Source organism: Talpa europaea, assembly GCF_964194135.1.
Source record: "Talpa europaea genome assembly, chromosome: 8".
In the NCBI taxonomy this organism is placed as follows: Eukaryota; Metazoa; Chordata; class Mammalia; order Eulipotyphla; family Talpidae; genus Talpa; species Talpa europaea.
In genome coordinates this window covers 58,985,762-59,009,068 of record NC_140075.1, presented here as the reverse complement: position 1 = coordinate 59,009,068, position 23,307 = coordinate 58,985,762, and the positions used below count along the sequence as shown (strand labels likewise).

Genomic DNA, 23,307 nt, shown 5'->3' with positions numbered 1-23,307 from the left:
ATTGTTTCTGCATATGTTAGCAATAAAGGAAGAAATATGTAAGCAATCATAATAACTTGCTGAGACCTCTAAATTAAAATCATTAATACTTTACTAAAGGTAAAGAGAATTGATTCTTGATCTATGTTTCAGTCAAATGTCCTAGAAAAGTGTACCTCCAAACTTAATCTCCAGAAAAATGAATGAAATCTATCAAACAGTTACAATACTTATTTTAAGGGGGAATTCAGAACTGTTAGCTGTTACTTCTTCATAGACACCTTCTTTGTCTAATAAGAGAAATTTTTAGTCAATAATATCAATCAAAAGCACTCCAAAATATTTTTTGAAACCAAAAACCAATTGCAGTCATTGCCATATAATTTAGTTTCTGTACAGTTCCTGAAATGTTAGGAAATTTAGTCATTTTCTCAAAATAACATATAGAAAAATTTGCACTATTCCCTTTTCTTAAAGTACTTTCCTTTAATTTTAACAGGTAGATTAACTCTCTTCTTCTCAAGGGAGTGTTACCCATAATAATCATATAATTGAGTGAGGTACTTTATCCTGTAATAATATAATGGATTTTACCATGTTAGTGATAAAATTCTCAAAGACAGGCATCACATTGCATTTTGCTTTTTCTTTAACTAGGTGCACAGCAGCAAGTTCTTTCTTTCATTAGTTATTTTATATCCAATAACCACATACACTAGTTATCATTATTTCTATTTCATATATAATTAATATCACCTGTCTTGAATAAACAGATCATTCTAAATTAAAAGGTTTAAAATATCTTGAAGTATAAATCAAGGACTGAAGTCCACACATACATATACTATAGCCAGAATATTGTGATATAGAAAACCTTTTTTTCTACTTCTATTAAATATCTTACCAAATTTTAGGCAAACTGCATACTCTCTCAGGTACTCAATTCTTTTTTAAAATGAGAAAGAAGTTAAAATTCTTCCTAAACTATAAAATCCTATGGTTACCTGACTTTTAAAATGATTCCATAAGAACAAATAATCTGCACATAAAAAATAAAGCAACAGGTTACACTGATGTAAATAGTATATACAATCACCCCAGTTTTGTCAAAGGAAATCAGGGATCAATCACTTCTGCAGTTATTTTCTAATTGTTAATGGACATAATAGGTACAGAACCTGCAATGATTAAAGAAAGTAAAGGATGTTGCTTGTTTGCTCTCTCTGCTAACTGAATCAAGAGCCTAGGAAAGCACAGCTGGCTCCTTCTCCCATGCCTTGGAATATCTACACTTGCCAAGTGGAGCAAAATTTTGCAGGAACCACTGGCTAAAGGGCAAAGGATGAGAACCCAAGTTTTCCCAGGCTTCAGTCTAACCCTTTACACTCTCTGAAGCATCATTGGTCTCAGTATACAGATAAAAGGAAATCTTTGCCAGTAATTGGAAACTAATTGGGGATTTGCCATCAGTAGATTGTAGTGATGAATGTAAGTGATGATATACTTGTGCACAGGTCTGAATAGGGACTGATATGGAGGGACAGTGAGAGTGAGAGAGAAAGTCTGATGTTTAATTTCAAGTAGATAAAGTGGAGTTATCATTCATTATTCTATTATGCAGGTTTCCCCCACCTCCAAATGAACTAAAAATTAAAAAAACAGACTATCTCATCTTTAGAATAACTTCTCTACACTAGCTTCCCCACTAACTAGTAACACAAATGTTACAGGCTAGGCCAATATAAAATTCCATTTCTTTTTTTTAATTTAATTTTTTAATTTAAATATTTTATTTTATATAATTCTTACATCTTTTTTCATCTTTACACAATGTACGCATTTTCATTTTGGTTATATTCCCCATACAATTGCACCCCCCCTTATTTTGACTCTAGTCCTTTCTTTTCCTGCCCCTCCCTCTCCCCCCTAAAATTTCATTTCTTCTTCATAATTAGAAATAAAATTGTGAATTTGAACAGTAGTAAAGTAGAATAGTGGTCTTCTACTTTTGTTAGTCAAGTTGAATATTTGCCTTTCGCTAATTAGCTTACAAAATAGGACTAGGTAATCTCCAGTACTATTTTCACTTCTAAATTTTGAAATGCAGAGGTAGTTATATAATGGAATATGTAGAGCTTGGAAAAGTCAGTAGAATTTCTTGGGCTATTCTTAGAATGTCAAGCAGCTTCTTCACTAATGAATTATATGCCACTTTCTCATTGCCACTATACTTCAGACGTAGCATCTTTCAGATCACAAAATATATCAGTGATTTCTTTACCTCCTGAGTTAAGATGAAGTTTGATACTTAGAAAACACATCTTATATTAATATCTATCTCTAAAATGTAACAATTAAACTCTGGAAATGTAAATATGTATAATCATTCTTGTCCATAATTTATCTTGTAAAATTTGCTTTCCCCTAAGAACATATGCATAAAGCAATAAAGGACACCTAATTCATCATTACTCTGCATTGCACAGTAAATTCCTTTCTTTATTCTAGCCAAATTTTGATAGTCGATAACTATGGATTTATTAAGTATCTAAATATCCTATAAATAGAAAGCATGTAAGGGCAGAGAAGGGACAGGTAATAGTTGAAACATACTTCCTTCTGTTCATCAGGTTCTTATTCTATTCCTATCAGATCCTATTCCTAATAAGCAATGCAGTGGGAAGTCATGTCATACAGACAGAGAGGAGAAGAATAGGAATTTTCTTCATATGGTGTTTTCAATTTGACTGAGACAATAATGACCCTTTTGCTGAATTCTAGCTGTCAAGTTTGCATCTAGGAAACAGCTTACTCATAACTTCTCTATTCTAAGCAAATGTTCAAAATATATTTAAAATACTTACATTCTAGTAATGATTTCCGTCTTTTATTCTTTAAATCTTCTAAACTTTCACTCACCTTTCATAGTCAATGCATTTTTAATATACTCTTTACATGGTGCATTTTAATGTAGTTTCTGCACTAAAAGGTGCTTAGCCCCTTAGTTTCTATCCTAATGAAATGAGAGCTCTGCTACTCTCTCCATTAAACATACAACTGCAGTATTCTAAGACAAGACAAATAAAGACTTATACCCTGATGTTGGGGAACAGATCTCTTTGGAAAAGTGAACAATCACTCTTTAAAGATCTGTTAAGTCACCCTGCATTGGGAGTAATTACATTTTCCCATTGTGTATTCTTAGTACACTTGTCGAAGATTAGTTCAATGTATGCATGAGTTTATTTCTAGGTTCTCTATTCCATTATTGATCCATATGTCTGTTATGATAGAAAGTTCATACTGTTTTGGTAACTGCAGGTTTGCACTGTATTTTGAAATCAGGAAGGGTGGTGGCCCAGCTTAATTATTCTTGTTGAAAATTGTTTGGGATATTGGAATATTTTTTAGTTGCATATAAATTTTAGGATAATTTTCTATTTATATAAAATGTGATTTGGATTTTGAAAGGGATTGCATTGAATCTATAGATTGCTTTGTGTAGTATAAAATTTTTATAATATTAATTGTACCAATTCATTTACATGAGATATCTTTCCATTTATTTGTACTACTTTAATTTCTATTATCAGTGCTTTATAGTTTCAGTGTACATATCCTTTATTCCCTTAGTTAATTTCTAAATATTTTGTTCTAAGTATTTTGCCTTTTATATTTTAAACAATACAGTTTTGAAATAAGGTTTCTCTTGTCTCACTTTCAATCATTATGTGTTAATTCATATATACATACATACACAGATACATTAAAATTTCATCAAGCATCCATTGTATGTCAAGCACTATTTTTGAGTCTACCAAGAAATATGTGAAGCAGAATAGATCCCTGATACACAGAACAAGAACTGGCAAATTTTTTTTTTCATGTCAGATAATAATTATTTAGACTTTATAAGGCATATATGGTCTCTGGTACATATTATTTCTGTTTTGATTTTTTTAACATCCCTAAAAAAAGTGGGAAAATTTGTTCTTAGCTGTGAATTGTAAATTTCAGATTATCAGCCAGAATTTGTGAATCTCTGTCACAGACCAAAAATTTTAATGGATGACATAGAAAACAAGTATATCAGCAAACAATGTTAAACTAACAAGAAAACATCACAAACAAGACATAAATCATCTTCTAAAGATTTATCATAATGCTATGGTGTCCCTCCATTCCCATCCTTGGCAATCACTGATTTATTTTCTGTCACTTTAGTTTGAATTTGAATGTTTGTGTCTTTTGTTGATTTTTTTTTTATGGTAACTTCATTTACAACACTCCATATGATCTAGGGGTATATAGGTTCTCACCTCTTCAGATGTATGTTACCACACCGTATCACCAAAAAATTCATTGCTTATGGGGCCCCAACCCCCGTTGTTCTTTATCTTTCCCTTCTCTCTCTAGTAACCTCATTTCTACTGTCATTATTTCCAGGGTTTGTTTTTCATTTGGTTTTGTGTGGCCCTTTGTTTTGTTCCTCTATGTTCCACATATGAGAGAAACCATCTAGTTTTTGTTTTTCTTCTTCTACTTTATTTCACTTTGCATAATGCCTACCAGTTCTAGCCATGTTGTCACAATTGGTAGAGGCTGATGAGTTTCCTGTAAGCAATAAAATGTTGGATTTCGTTTTCTGAATCATTTGGGAATTCCATACATATAATTGGTGAATTCACTTCATTAACATTTGGAATAATTATTGAGAAGAAAAGCATTTGTTCCTTTTCACTGTTTTGGGGTGTTTTGTAATTTGTTCTTTTGTTTTTCTCATATTCTCTTCTCTCATGCATTGATAGCTTTCTTTTGTGTTATGTTTGAATCCCCTTTCCAATTTCTTATGTATTTCTCCAGTGGATTTTTGAAGTTATGAATTTTATGTGTAAGAAGGTTCTACACTCATAAAAAGTAAGGCATATGAAAAATGTTCAACTTCACTAATTATCAGGTAAATGCATATCAAAACCACAATGAGATACCACCTCACATCAGTGAGAATGGTCCATATTAAAAAAAAGAAACAGCAAGTGCCAGTGAGGATGTGGTACAAAAGGAACTCTCATATTGCTGGTGGGAAGGCAAATTGGTCCATCCACTATGGAAAGCTGTGTAGAGGTTCCTCAAACTACTAAAAATGGATCTACCATATGACCCAGCAATTCCACTCCTAGAAATCTACCTAACAGACACAAAAACATTATTTTGAAAGGAAACTTGCACTCCTATGTCTATTGCAGCACTCTTTTTAAATGGCCAAGATATGGAAACAACCTAAATGCCTTAAAAAGATGAATGGGTCAGGATACTGTGGCATATACACACATTGGAATACTACTCAGCAATCAAAAAAGATAAACTCATGCCATTTGTGGCTACAAAGATGTAGCTGGAAGGGATTATGCTAAGCAAAATAACTCAGGAGGAAAATGATAAATGCTGGATATGGTTTCATTTCTATGTGGAATATAGAGAACTGAACAAAAGATTAAGAAAAAGACAAAACTTGCAAACTGACCATATATCTGAGGCATATAGCAGGGGAGGAGGAGAGAGAGGGGGCAAGACAGGGGCAGGAAAAGCACAGGGAGTATGGTGATGAATCATAGGTGACATGACGGTGGGAAAACAACAAGAACTAGAAACCATTACATACAAACCACACAAAATAAACAGCAGTGTAAGAAAATAAATAAATTAAAAAAAAAAAAAAAAGAGAAGTGGAGCCTGCCCTGGTGGTGCAAAGGATAAAGTCAGCACTATCAAGCTATCACTAAACACTACATCATGAGTTCGATCCCCTGCCAGGGAGTTGACCCACATGGTGCAGCAGACCTCTCCTGCCCTACTCACTGCTGTGCTCAGCAGTGTATTTCTCTATATCCGCCTCTTCTGCTCCCCACTCTGTCTCTGGTTAATCCTCTCATTCCCCACACCTCTGGTCTACACCCCAGTACATGTCTGCATAAGTAAATAAAAATAAACCTTTTAAAAAAAGGAAAAAATAGGAGAACCATGAGGATTACTCCTGAGAGGAGAAACCTTTACTGTACAAAAAATGAATAATGATGTTTTTTAAAAAGTTAATTTTAAAAAATGTAATTACTCATTTTTGTCTGTCCTTGTATTCTATGTAAGTTTTTGCAATCATTATATGTTGGGGCACTTAACAATAGGTTTTTTTTTATTGTTGAGTGGAATTCTATTGTTTATTAGTTTTACCTTGCTGCCACAATAAATTACCATGAGCACAGAGGCTTTAACAACTGAATGTCTTTAAAGCCTGCTTGTATGAAGTGCAAATGGGATTTATCTGGTGAAAGTTAAAGTGTCTGCATGGTTGTGTACTATTCTTAAAACTCCAGGGGAAAATCTATTAGCTTGCATTTTCTAGGTTCTAGAAGCCATCAGAAATGTTGGGCTAATGAACTACTTCCTCTGTCTTCAAAGAAAGCAATGCTGCATTTGTGTTATTTCTCTCCATTCTACTGCAGCTGGCAAAGGTTGTCCATAAGGACATACATGATTTGATGGGGCTTACCAGGAAAATTTTCCCATCTCAAGTTCCACATCCTAGATAACAACTGCAAATTCTTTTGTTATATAGGGTAATACAGTTATAGATTCAGGGGTTAGGAAGTAGGTATATTGTGGTAACATTATTCAGCCTGTTATATTCTATTCCAAGGGTCAAACCCTAGTGAAGTGAAAACATATGTTCAAACAAAAACTTGTTTAGCATATAATAGCCCAATAATGGACAGAAGTCAAATGTCTCTCAATTGTAGAATGGATAAACAAAAAGTAGTATATCCATACAATAGGATGTTGTTCAATAATAAAGAGGAATGACATACTTATAAATGCTATAAAATAAATTAATCTTGTAAATACAATGCTGTGTTAAAGAGCCTTATATGATTTAATTTATATGAAATATTCAGAATCCATAAACCAGGAAAGAAGTTGTAGATTTGTGGTTTCCAAGTTCTGGGGAGAGAGGACTATTACTCTTCCAGAGTCTGTTTGTAGAATGAGAGAGATTTCAGTGAAGATAATGAGATATTAATGTTCTTCAAGAAGTTGCAGAGACAAATCTAACAATTTTGTAATTTGAACAGTCCCTGGAGTCACTGGTCCTGTCTTCTAACCAGAAGAAGGCACAAAATGTTGACTGAGAGCACATGCTTTATCCTAATTACAGCTCTCTCTAAGAAAATTCTTTTTTTTATGATATTATAATCTTTTTTTAATTATAAATTTTATTTTTATATTCCCCATACAATTGCAACCCCCTTATTTTGACCCCAATTCCTCCCCTCCCCACCCTCCACCACCCATAGAGTGTCTTTGGTTCATAGTTGTTTGTTGATTTTGATTTTTACTTTCTTATAGTTATTCTTTTTCCTGGTCCCTTATTTAAGTTTTCTAGATTCCTGCTATGAGTAAGACCATCCGGTATTTTTCTTTTTCTTTCTGGCTTATTTCGCTGAGCATGATCCCTTCCAGCGCCATCCATGTTGCTGCAAATTGCATGTGTTTATCTTTTTTGAATGCTGAGTAATATTTCATGGTGTATATGTACCACATCTTGATCCAGTCATCTATTTGTGGGCATTTGGGTTGTTTCCAAAGCTTAGCTATTGTAAACAGTGCTACTTTGAACATAGGAGTGCAGGTGCTCTTTGGAATTGATGTTTCTGCGTCCTTTGGGTAAATACCTTGGAGTGGAATTGCTGGATCATATGGAAGCTCTATATCTAGTAGGTCAAGAAATCTCCACACAGCTCTCCATAGTGGTTGGACCAGTTTTCACTCCCACCAACAGTGCAGGAGAGTTCCTTTTTCTCCACAACCTTCCCAACATTTGTTGTTGCTAGTTTTTCTAATAAGTGCCATTCTTATTGGTGTAAGATGGTATCTCATGGTAGTTTTGATTTGCATTTCCCTGATTACAAGTGATGTTGAACATTTTTTCATATGCCTGTTGGCCATTTGCATTTCCTCTTCAGAGAAGTTTCTTTTTAGCTCTTCTGCCCATTTTTTGACTGGATTATTTTCTTTGTTTTTGTTGAGTCTCATCAGCTCTTTGTAGATTTTTGTGATCAGTCCTTTATCATTAGTATTGTGTGCAAAAATGTTCTCCCAGTCGGTGGGGTTTCTCTTTGTTTTGGTTATTGTCTCTTTTGCTGTGCAGAAGCTCTTTAATTTGATGTAGTCCCAGCTGTTGATCTTTGCCTTCACTATCAGTGCTTTGGGTGATGTGTCTGTAAAGATGTCTTTAAGGTGCATATCATGTAGTGTTTCGCCTGTATTTGCTTCTATGTATTTTATGGTTTCAGGTCTTATGTCTAGTTCTTTAATCCATTTTGAGTTGGTTTTTGTGCATGGTGTGAGGTAGTGGTCAAGCTTCATTCTTTTGCATGTAGTGACCCAGTTTTTCCAGCACCATTTAAAAATAAATTATTTTTAAGTTAAAAAATGCAAGCAAGAGGGCCTCCCTGGTGGCGCAGGCGGTTGAGCACCACACTGTGAAGATGTACACAGCCTCTGCAGCTAAGGTTTGATTCCAGCCAGCCAGGGAGATTCCCACATGGTGAAGCAGACCTCTCCTGTCTTGCCTGCTGCTCCCTTCAGCAGTGTATTTCTTCAGTCTGCCTGTTCTGTTCCCCACTCTGTCTCTGGTGAATCCTCTCACTCTCCCACACATCTGGCCTGTACCCTGGTTCTTGTATAGAAATAAATAAATCTTTTAAAAAAAAGCAAGCAAGAAAAAATTGAAAGGAAATTATCGAGTATTAATAATACATTTTCACTACTTTAAATTTAGTAAAATACATGCCTTTAAAAAAACATGTTATTTTATTATAAATCAATAGTAAATCATAAAACTCTTTGAGATGTTAAAACTAAGAAAAATCTTACCTTAAAAAATAAGGTTTGAAATTTGAAAAGCAAGGGATTCATACTTTGGAAGAATTTTTCTAAACCAGTCATTTCATCCAAATCCCAAAGTAATTACAGAAAATAATCCAAACTGATGCCCTGCATTGAGGTAATGGCAGAGCATTATATAATTACAGCCATCTATGTCCTCAACAATTCTCTGTTGTTTTTTTCATTGACTTTGATTGACTTTGGGTTTTCTCTCTTTATATGTTCCTGTGATCATTCTAATCATTTCTCTGTGCTTCCAGTTATGCCTCCAAATATCTTAGCTTCTACATATTTCCCTTTGCTCATTTTGTTTCTTTCTATAAGTTTGTGTGTGTGTGTGTGTGTGTATGCCTAAACACTTTTGTAATTCTATGTCTACAATTTATTCAACTGCGATTATATCATCTCCAGAGTATATATAGATCTGACTGGTTTAGTTTCCTTTAATACCATCAAATTCTTTCTCTTCCTTCCTCCCAGTTTTCTGTGTACCTTCTCATTTCTTTTTCTGTTCACTATAACTGATTACGTAAGAAAGTGAAATCTATATTTCACTATATAGAGATGGAATGGATTTTTATAAATATTTTCTATCTAAAATATCAATGTGTGATATGTGTCTATTAACTTTTTCTAATGTTTAAAAGCTACCTATGTAATATACACAAAAATTCCATATTGAATTAAATATTAGAATATGATCTGAATAGCAAAATTTAAATACAGAATAAACAGAAAAATATATTGAAATGTATAAAGGAAACCATTGGTATTTCCAATTGGAAAACTTTAAACTAGTGATAGAAAAATCAAATTGTTAAGGAACTGACATATTTTTAACTATAATTTTAATATAATTTTTAAAAACTTCTAAAAAACGAATGATGCTATAAACAATAGGGGAAATGTTAAAATAACTCCAAATGAAAGAATAGCATTCAGATTATTCAAAGTGCTTCAAATAAATGAGACAAATAACATATCAGGAAAATAGATTAACGTCAATCACCGTTTCCAATACAAAAAGAGTAACTGACAATCTGCCATGTTTTATAAGAAAGTTAAGCTCTATATTGTCTTTACATCAACCTAATATTGCCCTTCATAACACACTCATTTCTTAATCTATGTGATGCTATTCTTCATTAAGATTATAGTTGATATAAAATTCCTTAATAGATACTTTCATCAAATAAATATCATTTATAAAGATATGTCAAAATTGCTTATGCTCACAAAGGCTATTCTCAAATTTTGCAATCTAAGTATGAAAAGAATTAAATTTGTCTTCTAAGCCATAAAAGTAACAGAAAGAATAGGCAATATACCAGCTGAAGTTTTATTGAATAAATACATACCTTCCCTGACTTAAGTTCTGAACTCCCTTTATATATGAATAGTGTAGGAATACAAAGAAGGACCTGACAAACTTCTTTAAGAGTTCTAGCAAATTTCCAAAGTAACATTTTTTAAATAAATTCTCACATAAAACCTTGGCATTGACTCTGGAGAAACAATGTTTTCATAATTTACAAAGTGATAAGATATGAAATTACAAAAAGGTGGAAGAAGGAAATAGGGGGCTCGGGGTCATGTGAGTTCACCTTACCTGAAGGCATAAGATGGGTATCAGAAAATTTTATGTGGTTGGATGCCGTTTTCCACAAAAAATGAAATTCTAGTCTTGGATCTCAAAAAAAACCAAACAAATATAATTGAGTTCCATGCAGTATTTTGGAAATTCATGAACTGCTAACATGAATTTTAGGAGCAAGAACATTATAGGATCATGAAATCAGTCATGGATATTCTTGGATTTGGCCTCTGCAGTTCTCTTGTTTATATAAAAGGAAAAAGCAACACATAACTTAACAAGTAGAAGGAGATTCATAATCTCATGATCTAGAGAGAAGCAAATGAACGATTAAAATAGGAGCGCTATTACTTTCATGACAGCCATCTTTGGGGAGTGACTTTCTAGAGAAGGAATTTAGAACGTGGTTTAATCTGATGTCGTAGCTGTTCTTTACTTAGCATGTTAGAATTTATTTCAGATTCTAATTCAGAGTTTTCCTTTGGAATAAAGAGGGAAATAGAAACAAATTCAGTGCTTTGAGCAGGTATAAGTGTGCTCTTCATCTAAAAGTAATCTCTCTTATGATAAAAGCAAAGCTGTGTCTATCATGAAATTATTTCTAAACTTAGGGGAAAGTTTATGGATACAAGTTAACATGATTAACACAGAGATTAAAAACAATGCATTTAACTGCATTAAATGTTCTTTTTTATAATTTTGACTAGTTATCTTAATTCCAATTTGTTTGCCTCACCCTAAGCTCAACACAACTGAGAGAGGCATTCTCTAGCTCTGAGTAAAATTATTTAACATAGGAAATATATCTAAGAAAGTTTCCCATATATTTAACCACTTTGATAATGCATTTTAATGGTTCAATATTCTAAATTAACATTTTATGAATAAAAATGTGCATAATGTAATGATCCTCAAATTGTTGAGTACTTAGGTATGATAATCACAGATACAAAGATTCTAAATATAATATTAATCCATATTATAGAGTGGAATATTTCCAAATAATAGAATATGATCATGTAAGAATTCATCCTTTAAGATGTAGGCAACATTATATCAGGTGTAAAAACAGTATGTATTTTGTCATATTAATTAATAGAAAAAGGTGCTTCATTCTCTTAATAGATACACTGGAAAGTGGAGGATTTGAATCTCTCAGGTATGAAAAACCTAAAAGGATGACTTTATTCACAAACCTAGAGCAGTTATTTACATTGGAATATTTATTTATTTAGGTATCACTGGTTTACAAAACTATATGAGTTGAGGTATATAAGTGTTGTTACCAATCTATACTCACTACCAGGAGACCTGTAGTCCTTCACCATAGTACCCATAAGTGACACTATGGGTATATGTCCCTGTCTTTCTGTCTTATTTTGCTGAGCATAATTCCCTCCAATTCCATCTATATTTTTGCAAATGCTACGAGTTTATCTTTTTTTTTTATAGATGAGTTGTAGTCCAATGTGTATACACAGCACACATTTTTAATCTACTCATATGCAACAGATTTTCATTAGAAATTGTCTTACAAAATATTACTCATTAATAGAGATGCCTTTCTTTGTGTTGTATCATTCTGAGTGTTTATAAATAGCAAAAAAACTATAACCAATGACTTTGGGTCTTTGCGATATCTGGATATAATAAATAAAAGTGAAAACTTTCCTGTCATAACAAGGTTTATAATCAAAGTTAGTATGGACATTGAACTGGTGTGTACAACAAGAAACAATTTTGGCTCGATCAGTGAATGGGTAAGGAGTGAATAACAGAACCATGTGGCAACTATTGTGCTATACAAAGATATTAAAGAAAATTCTGTTTCATATTATTTGCTCTATTTTGAGAGAAATATGTCAAATTGACTTGAGGACAATATCCAATTGTTTAAATAATGTATGCAAATAATTTATTTTAGTTTCATTGTGTTAGGTTATGGGAATTAGTCTTATATCCATTTTAAAATATATTATTAGCCATTATAAAAATGGACGTTTATTAGATTTTCTTTTAGAACATACTCTTCTGTAAAAATACAATGGAAAAGGGTAACTGAAAATCTGCCATCTTTTACCAAGAAATATAAAGAACCAAGCACTCTTATAGTATTTTCCTTGATCCAATGCAACATTGCCCTATATATCAATTTCTAATCTATGAGATCTTATTATCTATTAAGATTTCAGTTGATATGCAATACCTTAATAAGTTCTTATGGCAAATATGAATCATATTTAAAGATATTTCAATGTCGTTTATGCTCACAAAAACTGTTACTTAAATTTTGCAATCAAAGTACAAGTAAATTTCCTTGTCTTCTAGTTGCTAATTACAACAGAAAATAACAGGGTGTAGGCAATATACCATTTGAAATTTCATTCAGTTTTTCCTAGAGAGATGAGGTAGAAGATCAAGAGGGCCACTTTCACCACTACTATTCAACTTAATTTTGGACATTCTAGCTAAGCAATTGGGCAAGTGCAATATATAAAAGTAATCCAAACTGGAAAAGAAGTGAAACAATCACTATTTGCCAGGACATGATAATACACATAGACAACTCTAAAGACTCCATTAAAACACTATTAGAAACAATATATCACTGCTGTGGAGTGGCAGGCTATGAAATCAAAACACAAAAATCAGTTGTGTTCCTATATGGAAACAATGAACTAGAAGAGGAGGAAATCAAGAAAACAATCCCTCCCTAGAAGTTATTCACACAATTACTCCCTAGAATCACTTGAAGACATTCACAATTACATCAAAAGGAATTAAAGACCTAAGAATGTATTTAACAAAGGAGTCAAAATATCTATACAATGAAAACTATAAGACACTGTTAAATAAAAACATGCCACAAAGAAATGGAAAGATATTCCCCATTCATGGATTGGAAGAATTAATATTATTAATATGGCCATCTTACACAATGCAATATACTTAGTCAATGAAATTCCAATCAAAATTTCAATAGAATTCTTCAAAGAAATAGAGCAAAACCTTATTGAACTTTACATGGAACCAGAAAAGATCCCAAACAGCCAAAGCAATCCTAACCGAAAAAAGAACAAAGGTATCACACTTCTATATTTTTAAAAATTAGTTGCTGTAATGGTTGGATACCCCCATCATATGGTATTACCACAGTAATACGCCCACCACCAAATACTCTTACAGACCACCAACATAGTCTACTGTGCTTCCTTTCCTCTTTATTCTTAAACACCCCTTTCCCCTTGGTGCTTCAGTTCTGTAGTCAGCTATCAAGGGTTAGTTTTTAGCTTGTCTTTATTTTACTCTTAATCTGGTTACTCTATATTCCACATGTTAATGATACCATCAAGTATTTGCCTTTCTTCTTCTGACTTATCTCAAGATTATCCCTTACAACTCCGTTCACATTGCCACAAATGGCATGAGTTTATCTTTTTTGTTTGATGAGTAATTTTCCATTTTGTATATATACTACATCTTCTTGATCCACTCATATGTTTTGGGGCACCTAGGTTCTTTCCACAATTTAGCTACAGAGTGCTGCAGTACACATGGGCATGCACCTTTGATCTTGCAATAGTGTTTTTGAAATTTGGGTAGATGCTTAGGAATGTAATTACTGGGTTGAGTGGCAGATCCATTTTTATTTTTTTGAGACACCTCCCTAATGCTTTCCATAGTGGCTGGACCAGTTTGCATTCCCACTACCAGTGTTAGGAGGGTTTCCTTTTCTCCACATCCTCACCAGCGCTTGTTATTTCTAGTTTTTTTCATATGAGCCATTCTCACAGGTATGAGATGGTATCTTCTTGTGGTCTTCATTTGTATTTCTCTAATAACGAATGAGGGTGAACATTTTTTCATGTGCCTATTTGTAGTCTGTCTGTCTTCTTTGGAGAAATGTCTATTCTTCTGCCTATTTTTTGAGGTTTTTTATTATTTAGTATTATGAGTTCTCTGTTATCAGTCGCTTTTTTTCAGATGGATGCCTTGCACATATTTTCCTTCCATTCAGTAGACTGACTGTCCTTTGATTTTAGTTATGGCTTCTTTCACTGTGAGGAAGCTGTTTTAGTTTGATGTAGTTCCAGTTGTGTGTTTCCTTTCTCTCTCTCTCTCTCTCTCAATCTCTCTCTCTTTTTTTTTTTTTTTTTTTTTTTTTTTGCTGTTTGGGATGAATCCCTAAAGGCATCACTAAATCTCATGCTGTAAAATATTTTCTTCTATGTATTTTATGTTTCAGGTTTTATATCCAAATATTTTATCCATTTTGAATTGATTTTGTTGTATGGTTTGAGATTAGTGGTGTAGTTCCATTTTTTTGCATGCAGCTGTCCAATTTTCCCAACATTTATTGATGAGAGTATCCTTGTTTCAGTGTATGCTCTTGGCTATTTTGTCATTGATTAACCGTTCATATAAGTGTGGGTGTATTTCTGGACTCTCAATTCTATTCATTGGCAGTACCAGACTGTTTCCATATGAGTTTCAGTTGTGTTTGTTCCAGTTCTTTGAAAAAATGCCACTGATATTTTTATTGGGATTGTTGAATTTGTATATTGCCTTGAGTAGGATGGCCATTTTGACAATGTTGATTTTTCCAATCCCTCCCTGAGCAGAGACTATTTTTTCCATTTCTTTGTGTCTCCTCCTATTCCTTCCAACAGTTTTCTTTTTATTGACCTTTTACCTCCTTTGTTAAATTTACTACTAGGTGCAATTTTTTTGGTGTAACTATAAATGTGAGCACCTTCTTAATTTCTTCCTCTTCTATCTCATTGTTTGCACATAGGAAAGCAACTGATTTATATGTGTTGATTTTACACTCCGCCACTCTGCTAAACTGAATAATTGTTTCATTTACTTTTTTCCATGGAATCCTAAAGAATCTTTACATACATTATTATGTCATTTGCAAATGATGATAACTTTACTTCTTCTTTTCCAATTTGGATTCCTTTTACAGCTTCTCTTCTCTAATTCCTCTAGCTTGAATTTGCAGTACTATGTTGAATAGCAGTGTTGACAGTGGACACCCTTGTCTTATATCAGATTTAGTCACACGTCTAGATTTCAAGCTGTATATTAACAAGTTATAGTAATCAAAACAGTATGGTATCAGAATAAAAACAGACACACAAATCAATGGAATAAAATTGAGAGCCAAAAATAAATCACATTTATACGGCTCATTACTCTATGACAAAGGAGTTAATATTATACCATAGAATAAGGAAAGTCCCTGCAACAAATGGTGGTGGGGAAACTGGATAACAATATGCAAAGCAATGAAACTAAATCACTACTTCACATCATGCAAAAGAATTGACTCAAAATGAATTAGAGTTGGATGTTACACATGAAATGATACATAGAAGAAAACACAGTCAAAATACAGTGCTTCAGGGATACCAAAACACTCCATTATTCATGGATATCTTTGGGGACCTGACTCCATCAGCAAGGGAAACAAAAGCAAAAGTAAACACATGAGACTACATAAAACTAAAAAGCATCTGCGCAGTGAAAGAAATTATCATTAAGATGAATCAACACTTTACCAAGTGGGTAAAATGTTTACACATCTGACAAGGAACCAATATGCAAAGATCTCATGTAACTCAAAAAAATAAAGGAAACAAATATCCAATCAAAAAATAGGCAGAAGAGGCCTCCCCGGTGGCGCAGCGGTTGAGTGCTGGGTTGTGAAGCTGCCCACAGCCTCTGCAGCGCTGGTTCAATCCCCGGCCACCGGGCGAGGGTCCCACATGGCGCGCAGACCCCTCCTGCTGTGCCCGCTCCTCCCCTCAGCAGTGTACTTCATCAGTCTGCCTGCTCTGCTCTCTCCTCTGGCTCTGGTGAATTCTCTCACCCTCCCATGCTTTTGACTGTACCCAGTGCTTGTATAAATAAATGGATAAATCTTTCAAAAAAATAGGCAGAAGGGCTAAATAGATACTTCTCTAACAGGGACATCAGATGGTCAGTAGGCACATGAGAAACTGCTCACTATCACTAGCCATCAGCGAAATGCTAATCAAAACTACAGTGAGATACAACCTCACAGTTGTGTGAAGACTCATCAAAAGGACCAGAAACAACAAGTGTTGGAGAGGATGTAGAGAAAAGGGAACACTTGTACACTGTTTATGGGAATGTAGAGTAGTCCAGCCCCTGTGGATAGCATTTCCATAGTAGTATGGAAATTTCTCAATATGTTAAAAATATATCTACCAAATGATACAACACTTCCAATCTTATTTACAAAAAAAAAAAAAAGCAAAATGCTAAATCTACGGGATACATGCACTCCTATGTTCATTGCAGTTCTATCTACAATATCCAAGTTATGGAGACAATTTATGTGCCAAATAACAGATGAATGGATTAAGAAGACATGGTATATATACACAATGTAATACTACTCAGTGATAAAAAAAATGAGCTGCCATTTGTGCAAACATGAATGGAAGAATGGAATTAGAGGTGGTTATGCTTAGCAAATAAGAGAGAAGATACTAGATTATTTTACTAGATTATTTCATTTGTAAGGGGAATATAAAGAAAGAAATCAAGGGTCCAGACAAACAAAACCAAAAGAAATCTTAGAAATCTGATTTTAGAATTGCAACTACTAAAGGGAGTAGGGCAAAGCGGGGAGCAAAGGATGGAGGTGGTCCAATATATGGGTGCTTTGGAGGTAGGTGTGATGTGGTAATATACATCTGAAGAGGTGTGAACCTGTACTTCTCAATCATACACAGTATTGTAAACCAATGTTATCTCAAAAGCAAATAATACAGGGCCTCCCTGGTGGCGCAGTGGTTGAGCGCTGGGTTGCGAAGCTGCCCGCAGCCTCTGCAGCATGGGTTCGATCCCTGGCTGCTCCCCGGCCACCAGAGGAGGGTCCCACATGGCGCGCGGACCTCTCTTGCCGCCCGCTGCTCCCCTCAGCAGTGTACTTCGGTCCTTCTGCCTGCTCTGCTCCCCGCTCTGGCTCTGGTGAATTCTCTCACCGTCCTGCGCTTCTGACTGTACCCAGTGCTTGTATAAATAAATAAATAAATAAATGTTTTAAAAAAAAAAAAAAAGCAAATAATACAAAAAAAAAAAAAAAGACCAACTCTCCTTACAAGTCATGGCATAGGCTCAAAAAGGATAAATGGAACATGGATTAAGTGGACTGTTTCCAGTAGCAATAAAGTACTTTGTGGGAATAACTTTTTAATTATTAGCTGGTGAATAACCTGAAAACAGAAAAAAGCACCTAGAATTCAGAGATCCACATTGAATTCTGATAGTGAAAACTGGTCTTATGCTTTGTTGCTTCATTTAGAAAAATGGAGGTTTTCTATTCTTGTCTATTTTCTCTGTCACATTAAAAATAAGTGGAATTGTACAAATCATCTCTACAATGATTTAATATACACATGACTTAAACCTAAATTTGTAAAATACAATGAGATGCAAAATATTTACATTAAGGTATGTTGTCATTTTATGCAAAATTCCATGTTGCTTATACTAAATTTGTAACTATTTTAATAGGGAAATGTAACTAATAAATGATGGAATGTTTTCAAAAAGAAATCAAATAAAGCTTGGTACTATCCAGTGTTACAGTGTAAAAATATCACTATATATTTTACTCATGGAGTGTAAATTAGAGCAGCATTTTCAGGAGGAAAAATATTGTTAACATTTGTCTTATAAATTTCATTTTCCATCTATGTCTCTTATAAATATTCAATAAATGTGTAAGGAATTATAAATATAATTTGAAATTCAAAATCCAAACTTGTTTATTGCATTATTATTTGAGTATTGATAAAATAATAGATGCTCTACATTCCCATCAATAATTTTATTATAACATATCCATGTTTTTAAAATATTATGAATCGGTCACAAAAGAATGAGAGCTGCATACAGTACATAAAAGTATATATCCATGAATCTTTGCCTTCTCTCCTCTTTCCCCATCACTTTCCCTCCGTTCTACTTTCTTCTCTTTCTTCCCACCTACACCTCCCCTTCCCCACACTGGCATGGTTTTGTCAATGGAAGAAAGGGGAGATTTTTATTTGTACTTTATAGTTTTCTGTAACTTGGTAATATAAAATATATAAAATCTAAAGTAAAAAATGATCACTAGTGAAAGCACTTCATGTGGAGAAAAACAGCAAAAGCTAAGGGGCATGGGCTTTGGCAAGGATCCCCTCTCCATACTTTCCTAAATGTTCACTTTCCATCTGTCCCATCAATCTCTGTCCTGTGGGTCAGGGAACTTACCACTCAATAAAACCAGGAGACATTAATGTAACTATCATTTTTTTCTTTTACTGTCACATCCCATGATCACTCCAACACACACACACATCTGTGTTCCATTTCTGGTGAAAGGTTGTGATTATTTTTTTTTTTAATGATTCCCCATGTGATTTGATTGTGAGTACCTGAATCCCCAAATCCCTAAACATCAAAATTTCCTAATGATGGCCAGTGTAACCAGGGGATTCCATCTATTTTATTTATTTTCTTGAGCTGTAGTATCTTGAGTGGTTTTATAGTTAGTATTCCAGTCATCTGTGACAGCAGGACCTACGAATCTAGCCTCTACAAACAGAAGGTTTGTATTGTTTGACTTAAAGTCTATTGCAGTGAATACCTTACTTCATGTTCCAGTCATCTTTACCCATTTGCAGAGCCAGTATTTAATGGTAATTGTGTATTTTTCAGTAGTACATAATATTGCAAGTTTAATATCAATTATAAAATCAAATGATGCATTCAGAAAAGGTTTTAGGACTATATGGCTAGCTAAAGTATCTTTTGTTTTCCCCTTAGCATTAGATGATGATTATTTTCTTCATGTTTTCAGATCTAGGCAATAATCATTTTTGTAATAAAAAATTTAAAACATGGAAAATTAAATAGTGAAGTATTTCTTGCATAACAAAACCATTATTAAAATTTGCTTTTAATAAATCTTAGATTGTTTGATATTATACCTAGACAACAACTACTACATTCAAAACTAATTACATGGATTACAATTAAGGGAAATTTTTACCTGACATTTGGTAACTGTAAATTTGTAGCTCAGTTGCAAAAAATGAACAAATCCCAATTATTCAATTTTTTCATATAAAAATTAAGTAGCAAGTCATGAGACTTATGGATATGCATAACCATATAAAATCAAAGAAAGTTTACATATTTGCTATAAAAATAATTGAGCTCATTGTAGAAAATGAGAAACTTTCAAAAATTAAAAAGACCCAATTGTCAGTCAACATTAATAAATATTTCTCTGCTTTTTCCTTTAGTCTCGTTGCTTACGGTTTAATTTATCTATGTATTTAGATTTGGTCATATTTCAAATTTTTTTGGTCTCTTTTTTCCTTATATATAACCACTTCCTCAGGTTAATAAATCATTTTGCAAATATTACTTTAAAAATATCTGAATTTTGGGGGTTTTCTTCATATTTTTCTTGATATATATTGGATTGCTAGAAAACCTCATAAATACAATATTTATATACTAACTTTAATTAAGAAATAGCTACATTTATTGCCTTAGCTAAACTTTAGTTTAAAATTAATTTTATTAAAAAATTTATTCTTGTTGAATTGCCTACATGAAGAGTCAGTTCATAGATTTAGTGGAGGTATAATCTTTAAGAAAGAAAATTCTACAATATCTAAGCTTTAAATTATTATGTCTTAATTCTTGAAAATATTGTGTGTGGTGGAATTGAAACTGTCAATAGCAGACCTCATGAATCTCCACAGCTTCAATAGACTATTAGTCATTTCATTTCATACAGATGCATAGCTGACATTCCAGCCCTTCCTCACATTCTTGGCTAAAATCCACCAACACACAGGATACCTGAATTGCTCATCTTTTTTTTTTTTCCAATCTCAAAGAAATAGTCTCTTTTCATCAAATTTGATTGGATGGAAAGAGAGAAACCACCTCAGTACAAGAGCAACCACTTTATGATTCTATAAAAATCATTAAAAGCGGCATCTCTGTCCAAATGTGCACAGGTACGATTTAGGATGAGAAATGCCTTATAGACAAATCATAAACTGACCCATTGCTCAAGAAACACAGGTTTAGGCCAATGAACTAGCAGGAAGGCCGAAGTGAAATATGATGGTCCCTCTGGTCATCAGCAGTGGGCAGACTGCCCACAGTTATCTTGATGAAAAAGGGCACAGAATTATTATAGCAGCCAAGCCATCTACACAGTGTGATTTACTATTCAAAATAAAACCCCAAATGTCTGTTCACAGAAATCTTAAATCTTACCTTCAAGTTCTACTTTTTTCCTAAATATTTTTTAAATTAATATCTCAGGAAAATGTAACATATGTCTTGGGACTGAATGTAAAAAAGGAGAGCAAAGGAAAATACTGATTGATGAGAGAGAAATGCATTTAATTGAAGTTAAAGGGACAAGATTACTTTGTGCTTCAAAAAAATCTTGACTATTTTATCATTGTTTCAAGGTTGGAGCTTGTTGGAGAATCAATCAGGATACACCCTGATGAAAACCGTGTTTTGAAATGAGAAGAAGTTGACATTTTGTGTGAAATATTGCATCCATTTAATGCCCTTTGTTTAATTTCTTTGATCTAGGTGGAGGCAGGTCAAATGGATAAAAATCAAACAGAAGCAGTAAGAGAATTTGTGCTGGCTGGCTTCTCACAGTCCCCATCTACTGAGGCAGGGCTATTTGGATTATTCCTTTTCTTCTATGTGTGCACTTGGGTAGGCAATGTCCTTATCATGCTCACAGTGGCCTCTGATAGCCATCTGAATTCATCACCTATGTATTTCCTTCTCGGCAACCTCTCTTTCCTTGACCTATGTTATTCAACAGTAACTACCCCTAAGCTCTTGGCTGACTTTCTTCATAATACAAAGCTCATTCCTTATGACCAATGCATTGTGCAACTCTTCTTCCTGCATTTTGTAGGGGCAGCTGAGATGTTCCTGCTCACGGTCATGGCTTATGATCGTTACGTTGCCATTTGCCGCCCCCTGCACTATACTACTATCATGAGTCGAGGACTATGCTGTGTGTTGGTAGCTGCCTGCTGGACGGGAGGTTTTGTCCACTCTACTGTCCAGACGATCCTTACCATCCGCCTGCCCTTTTGTGGGCCAAACCAGGTGGACAACTTCTTTTGTGATGTGCCCCCCGTCATCAAACTGGCCTGTACAGACACATTTGTCATTGAATTGCTAATGGTCTCTAACAGTGGGTTGATCTCTACCAGTTCCTTTGTGGTGCTAGTTTCTTCCTACACTACTATCCTGGTCAGAATTCGCTCCAAAGAGGGAAGGCGTAAGGCACTCTCCACCTGTGGCTCCCACCTCATGGTGGTAACACTTTTTTTTGGACCCTGTATTTTCATCTATGCTCGTCCCTTCTCCTCTTTTTCTGTGGACAAGATGGTATCTGTACTCTACAATGTTATCACCCCCATGCTGAATCCCCTCATCTACACTCTTCGGAACAAAGAAGTCAAGTCAGCCATGAGGAAGCTGTGGGATAGGAGTGGACTTGCTTGGAAAAAGCAGGATATGTGAGAAGCTGATGTGAGTTTTTGAGATTAGAAAATCTGAGCTTAAACAAATTACTTTTCACTAATGAGTTAAAAGATATAGACTAGTTTTCTTCCACTGAATTATAATATTCCTAATTATGGCTTTATCATTAAACTAAACTCAGAAAAACTCCTTTCATAATGAATGATTCTATTTCTGCTTCCTTTCTTTCCTGAAGGAAATATGATTTCTACTTTTCTATCAGTTTGTGCTCTTCCATCCTATATACTCATTTGATCAAATTTTATTTCATCCATTCTTTCTATGCATATTGCTACTGTATATACTGGTCAAACTATCCTTTCTAAACTCTCACCACTTTCATATGTACCTTGCAACAGATGTGCAATAAATTGTCTGCAATAAATTGAAAAGGAATTTATATGTTATTTACTCTCAAGAACATTTAAAGGGATAGCAATTAAATTATTTATATTGGATCAGATTTATATGACTATTGGTATAGACACACACAAACACATACACACACATATATATGCTTTATATACATAAAACTAATGGGATATATCAGTTTCATCACTTTCCCACCCTATTATAAACTACTATCTAGTAGTGTAATTGAGAGAATAAATAACCTGGATTCAAATAGCCATCTTTGAATTACAAGCTAAGTGAATCTAGACAAAAAAACTGAAATTTTTGGAGCCCCAATTTCCTTAATCAGCATATAGAGAATGATGTCTACTTCTCAGTGTTCTTGGAGGGGGAGGGGGTTAAAATTGACAATAGATGAGAATGTATCAAGTTTGGTGTCTAGCTCACAATTATTATTGTTACAGTTATTTTTTTTTTCAGTGACAGAAGGATACAGATGGTGAAATTCTAAATTGGTTGATTGCCATAATGGAACAACAGTATGATCAACTGTGACTAGTTTGTGGAGGATGCTACAAAATGTTCATAAATGAGTTCATGACCCCTTTATCAGTTTTTGGGCATAGTTAGTATTTCTGTCACATTATCACTAGAAAATGCCTTACTGACTTTTGTTATCCTCAAAAACTGAGGATAACATTAAGACTAATTCAAACACTTAGTGACAGCTTACCAAGATTTTGTAATCAAAGATAAGAAAATTAAATTGAGATTTAACTTTTGAACAAACTATATATAAATAAAGTATAAATTCTAAAATAAAA

General features: G+C 33.8%; 1 protein-coding gene across 1 annotated transcript in view; it reads left to right on the top strand.

Annotated features, from left to right (window-relative positions):
* The window catches only part of LOC311175303 (uncharacterized protein), a gene marked incomplete at both ends in the record, with an annotated part of 64,089 nt that extends 41,960 nt beyond the window's left edge, over positions 1-22,129 (top strand). The window contains one exon of the mRNA XM_084240200.1: positions 21,173-22,129. Within this exon, the coding sequence (XP_084096326.1) occupies positions 21,173-22,129 (957 nt within the window). The remainder of the gene's footprint in view (positions 1-21,172) is intronic.
* Positions 22,130-23,307: the final 1,178 nt, after the last annotated feature.